At 36.4% G+C, this 12,231-nt stretch overlaps 1 protein-coding gene across 2 annotated transcripts in view; it reads right to left on the bottom strand.

Annotated features, from left to right (window-relative positions):
• Window positions 1-12,231, bottom strand: part of UHRF2 (ubiquitin like with PHD and ring finger domains 2) — an 81,049-nt gene that overhangs the window by 12,570 nt on the left and 56,248 nt on the right. For both annotated transcript variants that reach the window (XM_086685229.1, XM_086685228.1), the window contains exons 7-10: window positions 10,350-10,473; window positions 9,950-10,057; window positions 6,379-6,483; window positions 514-620 (exon numbers count right to left, since the gene is read on the bottom strand). In XM_086685229.1, the coding sequence (XP_086541355.1) occupies window positions 514-620; window positions 6,379-6,483; window positions 9,950-10,057; window positions 10,350-10,473 (444 nt within the window). The remainder of the gene's footprint in view (window positions 1-513; window positions 621-6,378; window positions 6,484-9,949; window positions 10,058-10,349; window positions 10,474-12,231) is intronic.

Raw genomic sequence — 12,231 nt, 5'->3', positions numbered from 1 at the left:
AACATTCTAACACTTAAAAGACATTATAAATCCTAAAAGCACCTTGAGTATAGCTTTAAGTTTATCTGATATTTCACTTATGCCCACAAATGTGGGCTCCCAATCTTAAACCTACTTCATATTGGTGAGTTTCCTCTAAAAAGAAGTTTGTTACTTTAAAAGACAAATCTGTGTTGGGTAAAACATAACTTTGATCCATGAGGTAGTAGATAAGCCACCTTGTTCTCAATATCACTTATATTAGATTCCCTTCCTTCAAAGGTTTCAACGTGTTTTAAAATGTAAAGCACATGTATTAAGACTGGGAATTATGTTATTTACAAAATAGAAAGAAATAAGTTACAATACTTATAAACAATTATATAATCAGATAATGGGATTTTAAATTTAGATTTTTAACTCTCAATTTAAGATTCTGCCCTACAGAATAACTTACAAATTATATTAATATAATCAAACTTTTATACAAAGCCCAAATAAATAGACTTTACAAACTCTAACAGTAAAGAATACCTGTTCATGTTTGTTAATGTTTGATCAGCTGATGGTGCACCAATTCTTTTATTACCAGCAAGATTTTTACCACCACTCCCAGTGTATGTGAATTCATCACCTCGGTCCTACAGGAGAAAAATTTCAACATTAAGATACCTAAGCCCAAATATAATTTCACTAATTCTTGTTTTACAGTCAGAGCACTTGGTTAGGATGTTATGAATTTACACGTTCTCTCAAGGTATATACCAAAATCAGACAAAATTTAAAAGTGGTGTACATAGTATACCTTCAAGTTATATCAAGTTATCGAGTTGATCATTTTAAAGTTATAGCTTCCAATACTTCTAAATGTGGCTATTCTCATGCTATACATATAAGCCAATAATCTACAGAATGTTAGAAAACAGGGGCTCCTGGGTGGCTCAGTCAGGTAAGCGGCCAGCTTTGGCTCAGGTTGTGATCCTGTGGTTCTTGAGTTTGAGCCCCAGGTCAGGCTCTGTGCTGACAGCTCAGAGCCTGGAGCCTGCTTCGGATTCTGTGTCTCCCTCTCTCTCTGCCCCTTCCCTGCTTTTGTTCTGTCTGTCTGTCTCTCTCAAAAACAAATAAACATTATAAACAAACAAACATTTAAAAAAATTAAAAAAAAGAATGCTAGAAAATAAGGTCTTATGGGCTGGGAATATTATTTAATTCAACGGTATTAAAATAAACATCAATATTAGCTTGTAGGTTTTTACAGAGTATCATTTCAGTAAATACTCTGTATCTGATTTCCCATCAGCAATCGATGTCATACCCAAGTTTGCTGTTAAATTTCAAAATTAAAATCCTTACAGAATACTAAGTTCCCCACATTTCACGCTGTATAGGTTCACTCAAATTACACTGAGATAAAAAAAATCACCTAGCATTAAAAAGAACATTGGAAAAGAATTTGAAAACTAAAATCTGTATAAAGTATCTAGTAAATGTGAAAAAAACATGCCAAAGGAAGTAGGTATTACATAAACTAGCTCCACAAATATCTCTGTAATAACTATAAATTTATATTGATATTACTAAGTTTCTATCTGAATCAGTACTCAAAATCAATTGAGAAGAGTATCAGTATACAAATTAATTCTATTAGCACTATCAAAATAGTGATTCTTTTTTTTTTTTATTATTGTTATAGTTGACACACAATATAACATTAGTCTCAGGCATCCAACATAGTGATTCAACAAAATTACACATTACTCTATGCTAACCACAAGTGTAGCTACCATCTATCACCATACAATGCTAATATAACCATTGACTATATTATTTATGCTGTCTTTTATATTCCCATGACTTAGTAATTCCATAACTAGAAGACTCTATCTCTAACTCCTCTTCACTCATCTTGCCCATTCTCCCACCCATTAGTGTTACTTTTTTTTTTTTTTTTTTCCAACGTTTATTTATTTTTGGGACAGAGAGAGACAGAGCATGAACGGGGGAGGGGCAGAGAGAGAGGGAGACACAGAATCGGAAGCAGGCTCCAGGCTCTGAGCCATCAGCCCAGAGCCTGACGCGGGGCTCGAACTCCCGGACCGCGAGATCGTGACCTGGCTGAAGTCGGACGCTTAACTGACTGCGCCACCCAGGCGCCCCTAGTGTTACTTCTTTATTGCCAGATTTTAATTAGTTTAGACTGAACTCAAGATAATCAAGTGTTCTCTATTAAATCCTTGTCTGTAATAAAGGTCAATTATTTTGCATCTTGTTTTTCCTTTGGATAAAGTCAAAACTAAAATTTCATGTTTAAAAAAAATTTTTTTAAATGTTTATTCACTTTTGAGAGATGGAGAGAGACAGAGTGTGAGCTGGGGAGGGGCAGAGAGAGAGGGAGACACAGAATTTGAAACAGGCTCCAGGCTCTGAGCTGTCAGCACAGAGCCCTGCACGGGGCTCTAACTCATGACCCGGGGCTCTAACTCATGACCCGGGGCTCTAACTCATGAACCGTGAGCTCATGACCTGAGCTAAAGTCGGATGCTTAACTGACTGAGCCACCCAGGCACCCCAACTCTGTCAACTTTTGAAGTTAGAATTGTGGCAGTGCTATAAAGGAAAAGGGAGTGGGGACTAGGAGAGAATAATAGGGACAATCTAAGCTCAGTACTGTTTAAAACGAAAGAACAAAAACATTTCTGATTATTTTTCAAGCAGCAAATAAGTAAAAATAGTTATTCTACCTCATATTGTATTCTATGTCATTAACTCATCCTTACTTTAATCGTCACACCAATAGAAACTTTAATTGTCACTGGGGAAAAAAGAATTGTCAGACTGTCAGAGCTCAGTCGGTATTAGTTCAGACGAATTTTCCTAAGGAAAAATGATCAGCCCAAATTTATTACATCTTTAAGTCCATGTACCACTGTGAGCCAGTAGCCTAAAGACTGCTGTCTGAGAACCCCTCACATAAGAAGTCATCATTTATAGAGGGGACATACCACTGCCCCACAGTGACTCAATTTCCCAGTCTCTACTCTTTTTTCAAGTTGTAAAGCAGCTGTCTAACACAATAAGCTGGATGTTCCCCTTCCTGCCATCACCTTTATCAAGCAAAAGGAGTTCATCTCAAATCTTCTCAACAGCCCCCGCCAAAGACTATCAGATAAATATCCTAAAGCATAGTTACCATCATTAAACTTTTCTCAGACACCTTGGATGATTCCTTAATTCAAGGCTATTTAGATAGAATACAGTTGCAATTTCTGTGAGTTTCTCTCTTCTAATACTCCTTACATGTTTGCAAAACTGGATACTACCACTACTGCTGGTAACACTTCCACTTACTGTGTGTGTGTATGTGTGTGTGTGTGTGTGTGTGTGTGTGTGTGTGTGTGGTTAGGCTAAGATTTTACATGGATTCTTTTTACCCTCACATCAACCCTGTGATGTAAAGTATCATAAAGCCTTATTTTATATATGAGGAAGTTCATTAACTTCCCTAAAGTCACTTAGCTAGTAAGAGATGGCACCAGGACACAAACCCTAACTGTTTAGTTCCAGAATCTGTTCCTATCACTAAGCAAACTACTTCTCAAGACAACTAAAAGGCAGACCAGCTTTGTGGATCCTCATTCCTTAAGTGAGGTCACAAAGGGCACTAAAACTAGCATTTGATTGTCAAGTGACTGGACTAAAATATTAACCAGTTTATCAACAGGTATTCAGTAGTTTCATGTCCATTCATCTGGACAGAACAAAGATCACTGGTTCCATGGATGTTATACTAAATTAAAGGTTTCAAAACAAATCATTCTCTAACCCAAAAAAAAAAAAAAAAAAAAAAAAAAAGAGCTTATTCAGGTTTCCTCCACCTATTTCTGTACATATGATCTGCCTATGATAAAAGAGGAAAAGATTGAAAATGCTTATAAAATATATTAACATCTCCAGATACATCTTAGTTGGTGAACTAAGCCTATATGTTTTAGCCTTAAAATAGTCTTACATTATTTAACATTCTTTAACTGCTTAATACACATCATTGAGAGCTCATCAGTACTGCAAATGTTTAATGTTTGATTAGTAACTATATTCAAAAGATGGGGAAAAAGGGAAGTAATAATACCCACCTGAATTCAATTAGCACTCATTTTCAACTTTACATGTTTATGTTCCATATATTTAAGATAATCTGCTATAGACAATACAATTATTTGAATTCTTGTTATGTTCCAAGATTACATAAATTACCTCATTTAACATCAATTATTTTGATATAAAATGGTGATACTATTTTCTCTATTTTACACATGGGGAAACTGAGGTTCACTGGGGTAAAATAATTAGGCAAGTCTCACACACAAATGTGAGACTCCAGATCAAACACAACTGGGTCGATGCTAAAAACATGTTAAAGAGTTTCTACTCTTGGCTTGTTTTCTTACAGAGCCTTAAAAAAAAAATAAGTGCCTACTGTAATAAACTATACAACACCCTTTGTATTTCTGAAAAATACAACTTCAAAATATACATGTTAAAGGAGTACTCAAAGACTTAACTTGAATATTTCCATTTTCAGTTTCCTTTGCCATGCTAATGCAAATGTACTGCCAAATCTGCCAGTCAGAAAAATGGCAAACTTTTCTACCTTTGTCTGAAAGCATACTACATCTTGGCTTCTCCATAGCTACTCTAATTCATCATTATAATATACCATGAAAACAAACCAATGAAACAGAATGGGAGAAAATACATGTAAAGTACACATTTAATGAACAGCAAACCAAATGTGACCCAATTAGAAAAATGGGCAAACGACCTGAAGATATACCACCAAGGAGGCTATACACACAGCAAAAAAGCAAATAAATCATGCCTAACATCATCAGCCATTTGGGAACTGTCAACTAAAACCACAATGAGATCTCACTACATACGTATCAGAATGGCTAAAGTAAAATAAAGCAACAACACTGAATGCTGGTAAGAATGCAGAGAAACTGAACCACTTACACACTGATAATAAGAATGTAAAGTAGTATAATCCCTCTGGAAAACAATTTGGCAGCTTCCTAAAAAACTAAATGTTCAACTACCATATAACCCAACAGTACACTTCTGGGCATTCATCACAGAGAAATGAAGAGTTACGTTTATAAAAAACAAAAAACAACAAAAGCCTGTACTCAAACATTTATCACAGTCATCTGTAAAGTCAAAAACTATAACAACCTGAATGTTCTTCAATGAGTGAATGGTTAAACAAACTGTGTTATACCTATATCATGGAATACTACTCAGCAATAAAAAAAGGAATAAAATATTAATACATGCCACAATTTGAGAATTATGCTGGGCAAAAAGTACCATTCCCAAAGGTCACATACTGTATGATTCCACTCATAAAAATTATTTATTTATTTTTTTTGAGAGAGAGAGTGAGAGTATGTAAATGGGGGAGGGGCAGAGGGAGAGTGAGAGAGAATCTTAAGCAGGCTCCATGATCAGTGTGGAGCCCAGCCTCACAACTGTGAGATCATAACCTGAGCCAAAATCAAGAGTCAAACACATAATGGACTGAGACGCCCAGATGACTCCAATTATAAAAATCTTTGAAGCAACAAAATTATAGGAATGGAGAACAGATTAGTGGTTGTCAGGGGTTAGGGATGGGTTGAGGGAGAGCAGATACAGTATGTGTGGTTATCAAAGGGCACAATGAGGGATACTTGTGGTTAAGGGAAATGTTCAGTGACCTAAATGTATCAATATGTCAATATCCTGGTTGTGATACTGTACTACAGTTTTGCAAGATGTTACCATTGGGAGGAAAATGCGTAAAGAGCACAGAGATCTCTGTAGTATTTCCAATGCTACATGTCAATCTGCAATATCCCAAAATAAAAAGTTTAATAAAAAAAATGAGTTCTGTAAAGTATGTTTTCATTGCAATAATCAGCAACCACATGTATACATAAATCAACACTTGTAAAGATTGAAGACTGTCAATTGACTTTTCTTATAACTTATATAGAAGTGACCACTTCAACATAAAAACTATGCTAAAAAAAGATGGGGTTTTAAATTTTTTTTTTTTTTTCAACGTTTATTTATTTTTGGGACAGAGAGAGACAGAGCATGAACGGGGGAGGGGCAGAGAGAGAGGGAGACACAGAATCGGAAACAGGCTCCAGGCTCCGAGCCATCAGCCCAGAGCCCGACGCGGGGCTCGAACTCACGGACCGCGAGATCGTGACCTGGCTGAAGTCGGACGCTCAACCGACTGCGCCACCCAGGCGCCCCAAAGATGGGGTTTTATACACCCTACACAAAACTTCTGTATTTTACTGAATGATTAAGAATGGTTCTAAAGAACAAGGTTGTATTATGACTTACTACTTCATCCGCAAATCCACCAGCAAGGACAAGAGAATAAGCCCCATCATTACTTCGACCATGAATTCCACCAACATGGGGCCTATGGACACCTGCTTCGCTCACCTATGAAATAAAGAGAGTCTCAAAATACCTTTGAACAGTTATGTTTACAAAATGCTTTCGTATATATTATTGGATCCTAAAACCCTCCAACTAAGAACTGAATGTCACCCAGAGTTCTATCTTTCCTCCCTGACTTTACTTCTTTCTAACTACATATCCCTTAGGTACTAAGCTGATGACTCTTAAAGCTGCTCAGATCTAGATTCCAAGTTTCAAAATAATTATTAAATAATCATCATTTTATGTCTACCGGTCGTTCCAGCTCAACTTGGGTCAAACAGAATTTGCTATCAGTGGCCCAGATCCCTCCCCACCTTATTTCTTGTCTTTAATTATGGCACTGCTCCCTAGCCACATGAGAAAGGCAAGAGTCATTTTTGCATCATTCTTCTCTATTCTTAAAACACATTTGGTCACAAATACTGCTGATTCAATCTCCTAAATCTCTCAAGTCTTTACTTTTCTACTTCTGCTATAATCTTAGTTTGAGTCATGAATGTCATTAACCCCCCTTTTTCACTGCCTCCAGTTTTTTCCCTTCAAACCCCATTCTACCGATCACAAACAGAAAATACTTTTAAGAACAATTCTGCTTTTAATATTCAACTGCTTAAAATATATTAAATGGTCTTATTGTATACCAAGCCCAAATTAAGTATTACACATTACTCTCTCTCAATCTGGCTCCTATCTGCTTTCCCAGCCTTAACTTTTTTTTTTTTTTTTAAAGTAATTTATCGCAACGTTAGCTAACACTGTATACAGTGTAGTCTTGGCTTCAGGATTAGATTCCCGTGATTGATCACTTACATACAACACCCAGTGCTCATCCCAACAAGTGCCCTCCTCAATGCCCATCTCCCATTTTTCCTGCCCCCTCAACCCCCCACCCCATCAACCCTCAGTTTGTTCTCTGTATTGAAGAGTCTTTTATGGTTTGCCTCTATCTCTGTAACTTATTTTTCTTCCCTTCCTCTATGTTCTTCTGTTTCTCAAATTCCACATATGAGTGAAAATCATATGATATCTATTTCTGACTGACTTATTTCACTTAGCATAATACCCTCCAGTTCCATCCATATTGTTGCAAATGGCAAGATTTCATTCTTTTAAATTGCTGAGTAGTATTCTATTGTGTGTGTGTGTGTGTGTATATATATGTGTATGTGTGTGTGTGTGTGTTTGTTTGTGTGTGTATATATATATACACACACACACACATACATACACCACATCTTCTTAATCCATTCATCAATTGATTTGGGCTCTTTCCATAATTTGGCTATTGTTTATAGCACTGTTATAAACATTGGGGTACATGTGCCCTTATGAATCAGCACTCTTGTATCCTCAGGATAAATTGCTAGTAGAGCTACTGCTGAGTCGCAGGGTACTTCTATTTTTAATTTTTTGAGGAACCTCCACACTGTTTTCCAGAGTGACTGCACCAGTTTGCATTCTGACCAACAGAGCAAGAAAGTTCCCCTTTCTCTATATCCTTGCCAACATCTGTTGCTGTCTGAGTTGTTAAATTTAGCCACTCTAACTGGTATGAGGTGGTATCTCAATGTGGTTTTGGTTTGTATCTCCCTCATGATGAGTGATGTTGAGCATCTTTCATGTGTCTGTTGGCCACCTGGATGTCTTCTTTGGAAAAGGGTCTATTCATGTCTTCTGCCCATTTCTTCACTGGATTATTTCTTTTTTGGGTGCTGAGTTTGGTAAGTTCTTTATAGATTTTGGATACTAACCCTTTAACTGATGTGTCATTTAAAAATATCCTCTCCCATTCTGTTGCTTGCCTTTTACTTTTGTTGACTGTGTCCCTTGCTGTGTAGAAGCTTTTTATCTTGATGAGGTCTCAAACAGTTCATTTTTTGCTTTTATTTCCCTTGCCTCCGGAGACATGTCAAGTAAGAAGTTGCTGTGGCTGAGGTCAAAGAGGTTGCTGCCTGTTTTCTCTTCTAGGATTTTGATGGTTTCCTGTCTCACATTTAGATCTTTCATCCATTTTTAATTTATGTTTGTGTGTGGTGTAAGAAAGTGGTCCAGTTTCATTCTTCTGCATGTTCCCAGCCTTAACTCTTATCTTCTCCAGCTTCTCCTTCATAGAGCAAATGTTTGAACCAAAACTACTCAATGTTACCCAAACATGCTACCCAATTCGTTAGTTTAATCATGCTATTCTACTACTTCAATGGCCTACTGCTTCTCCCCATAGATCTTCAATTTTGGCTCACTAAAACAGCGTTACTTTGTGTTCCTCAAATTCCCTGGACAGTGCACAGGGGGGCAGGGAAAGACACACATTAGAAGCCAGTGAGAAGCTAATAAAAGCCTCAGAACCTGAGTGTAAGCCTTGAAAACACCAGGTACTTCAGAAGATGGGACCACCTGATTCTCAACCTCATCAATCCTGATGACAATAAATCTCTTCTGATTCTTCCCCACTTCCTAAATGGCAAATCCATTCTTCTAACTGCTCAGGCTAACAACTGCAAATGCATCTGAGACAGTATTAATGGGAGCTTTTAAAGTTTGGGAATGAATTAGTGACAGGTATATAAAAAAAGAATGAAGCAAACAAAAACCCAAGGCAATTAAAAATATGCTAAGTGTACTTTTTATTGTATTTATATTATATTGTATTTATTTGTAGTATTTTTTACTGTATTTAAAGATTTGAGTCATACTATACAACATGCATATGTATTTAGCCAAAATTGTAATATAACCATTGCAAACATGGGAAGACACACAGTGTGTTAAACTTAATGCTCATCAACCATAGAAAGAAGTTAATAAAACTAAAATACAAAGACAAAAGCAGTATAAACATGCTACTCAGAAATAAGGAGGTAAATCTAGAAGAAACAGCTAAAACTTCAAAGTGGTGGTGCCTGAGAAACAGAAAATGAGGACAAAAAACTTTTAAAATCTCTATAATGATAAAATTACCTTTATAATAAAGAAATTAGAAATGAATACAACAGGAAAAGATGTGACAAGTGATTTTATCATTGGATCACCTGGCACATCCTTTAACCAACAACTTAACATTCATTCCGGAGGATAAGCTACAAACAAAACACCCGGAATGAGCTTTCTTGGACTTCAATAACATTAAATGAGAACTTACCACAAATTTTAAAGAAAGAAACCCCTAATATTTCAAATATTAAATTCTCAGCAAGAAAAATTCTCTAGAAAGTTTAATAATGTTAACTATCATATCTAGAAAACAGTAAAAATGATTAAAAAAAAGCACAGCTGATGCCTAATTCCATGATGTATGGACCTGTTAAACTATGTGGAAGAGTCTACCCATCCTATAGAGAATCTTTCATTGTAACAACTGAATGCCATGCGATACAACCTAGATTAGCCCACTTATAATCAATAGATACTGACACTGCTACAATTTTTTACAACTTTACCCTTTCAACAAAGTCAATTTAAAACATACCTGAACTCTAAATCTCCATGTTGACCCAACAGGAATCCCAGGAATAGGTCCATAATGATTAGAAGGAACAATAGTACATTCTCTAGTGCGACCAACACAGGCCATCCCCTACAAGTTATAGAACAAGTTGTTTGACAAATTGGTTATGTCAACCCTTAAAGCCAAATCTTAAAGTCAAATAAAATGAGAACAAAACAGAAACCTAACTGCATAATTAATACATAATTTATATGATTTAATTAACACATAATTAAGTTATAGCAAATAAACAATAAAATTATTTAATATTTCTGATACGGCAAATGTAATTTATGTCACTACTACTGTTGGTATCAAACAGTTATAACTTGCATTAGTTAAAACATTATAGCTAAGAAGGAAAGATGACTTTCTTCCTTACCCTGCCCCAGTCTCTCCGGCTTTCAGTACTAGCTGATGGCATCTTTGCTTTCTTTTTACTCATCTTGAGTCTTTCACCAGCCTTTACAACTTCACTGGAATCAGTTTTACAGGAAGGACAATACCTTTAAAAGAGAAAGGAATTTTAATATACCATATTAAAGCCAGTAACAGAATGGCCTTTCTAGGTCAGAAAATGTTTTAAGATGTAATACTTGGTGTATAATATAGATGTTCAGCTGGCATTTTAGTATTAAACTTTTCAAAATATTTATATGGTTAAGGTAGCAGAAAAAAAACCCTTATCATTCCTTTAAAGAATGTGAAAGATTAGGGGCGCCTGGGTGGCGCAGTCGGTTAAGCGTCCGACTTCAGCCAGGTCACGATCTCGCGGTCCGTGAGTTCGAGCCCCGCGTCGGGCTCTGGGCTGATGGCTCAGAGCCTGGAGCCTGTTTCCGATTCTGTGTCTCCCTCTCTCTCTGCCCCTCCCCCGTTCATGCTCTGTCTCTCTCTGTCCCAAAAATAAATAAACGTTGAAAAAAAAAAAAATTTTTAAAGAATGTGAAAGATTATAATATCATAGAATCTCAAATTCAGTTCAAAAGCCAGAGCTGTCCAATTCAAATGGCAGCATGCGCTCTGATCTTATCACTAACCTGGAGAATGGAATTTACTCATTTGAAGTTCCTATTATTAAAACAAAAGTAGCAAGAATAGATGATCCTAGACTGTTCAACTATACAACTGATACATCTTCCCATCTAAATTAGTTATTAGAACTCTCCAAGTCAAAACGTATAGTCTATCACAGCAAATATAGAGGATTCAAGGATGCTTGTTTATGTTAATTAGCCTTATGCCTAGCTCTTTTTAATTCCCTATACTTGTTTTTTCTTTAGCCTATTTGTAGTTGGTTACCCTACTATAATTTATATATCATTATAAGCTACCTTAAATCATTTCTAAAGAGCAAAGTATAAATAAATATGTCTATAGAATCAGATGGGGCTATTCCTATGTCAGCAAGAAATGGAAACTTGAGGAATACCCTAACAAAGATCAACTGGCCTCTCCCTGCATTAATTAATCTTAAATGTGCCTGGGGCGCCTGGGTGGCGCAGTCGGTTAAGCGTCCGACTTCAGCCAGATCACGATCTCGCGGTCCGGGAGTTCGAGCCCCGCGTCAGGCTCTGGGCTGATGGCTCAGAGTCTGGAGCTTGTTTCCGATTCTGTGTCTCCCTCTCTCTCTGCCCCTCCCCCGTTCATGCTCTGTCTCTCTCTGTCCAAAAATAAATAAACGTTGGAAAAAAAAAAAAAAAAATGTGCCTATACTTTCCATTTCATAATTATCCATATGGTCTATAGGGAAAAAAAGACACCGATGCCCACCAGTTAATTCTAATTGCCTAATTATGAGATGTCTTGTTTAGTACTACAGGAAAGAAAAATGTAAGTCAGTCACTGATTCTGAGAAAATCAGTTAAGTTGTAATATACAGATGCAAAATCAAGGCAAAAATTAAAATGTAGAAGTCAACAGATAATACCAAGTAGAATCCCTTCTAACTGAGAAATCAGGAGGTTTCCCAAAATTAATTTTACCTGATGTGCTAACTTTTAAAACTAATTTTATCAGAGATCTTAGGGGCAAAGCAGGTACTATTTCTGATGAGAAAATGAGTTCAGAGGTGAAATGATTTGGAGACATAGAAAAGATGGTCAAACCTTCATTCCTTCATCAGGTTTGCTCAGAACCTCCTATGTCAGGCACTATTTGATACTGGGGATAAATGTGATCAAAATGTTTGTACAGAGTAGTTAAGGAAAACTAGTACATATAATGAAACAATTTCAGGAAGTGACAAGTTCTATAAAGGAAATACA

Source organism: Puma concolor, chromosome D4 (genome assembly GCF_028749965.1).
Source record: "Puma concolor isolate L17-30 chromosome D4, mPumCon1.1.hap2, whole genome shotgun sequence".
NCBI lineage: Eukaryota > Metazoa > Chordata > Mammalia > Carnivora > Felidae > Puma > Puma concolor.
This window is presented reverse-complemented; position numbering and strand designations above follow the sequence as displayed.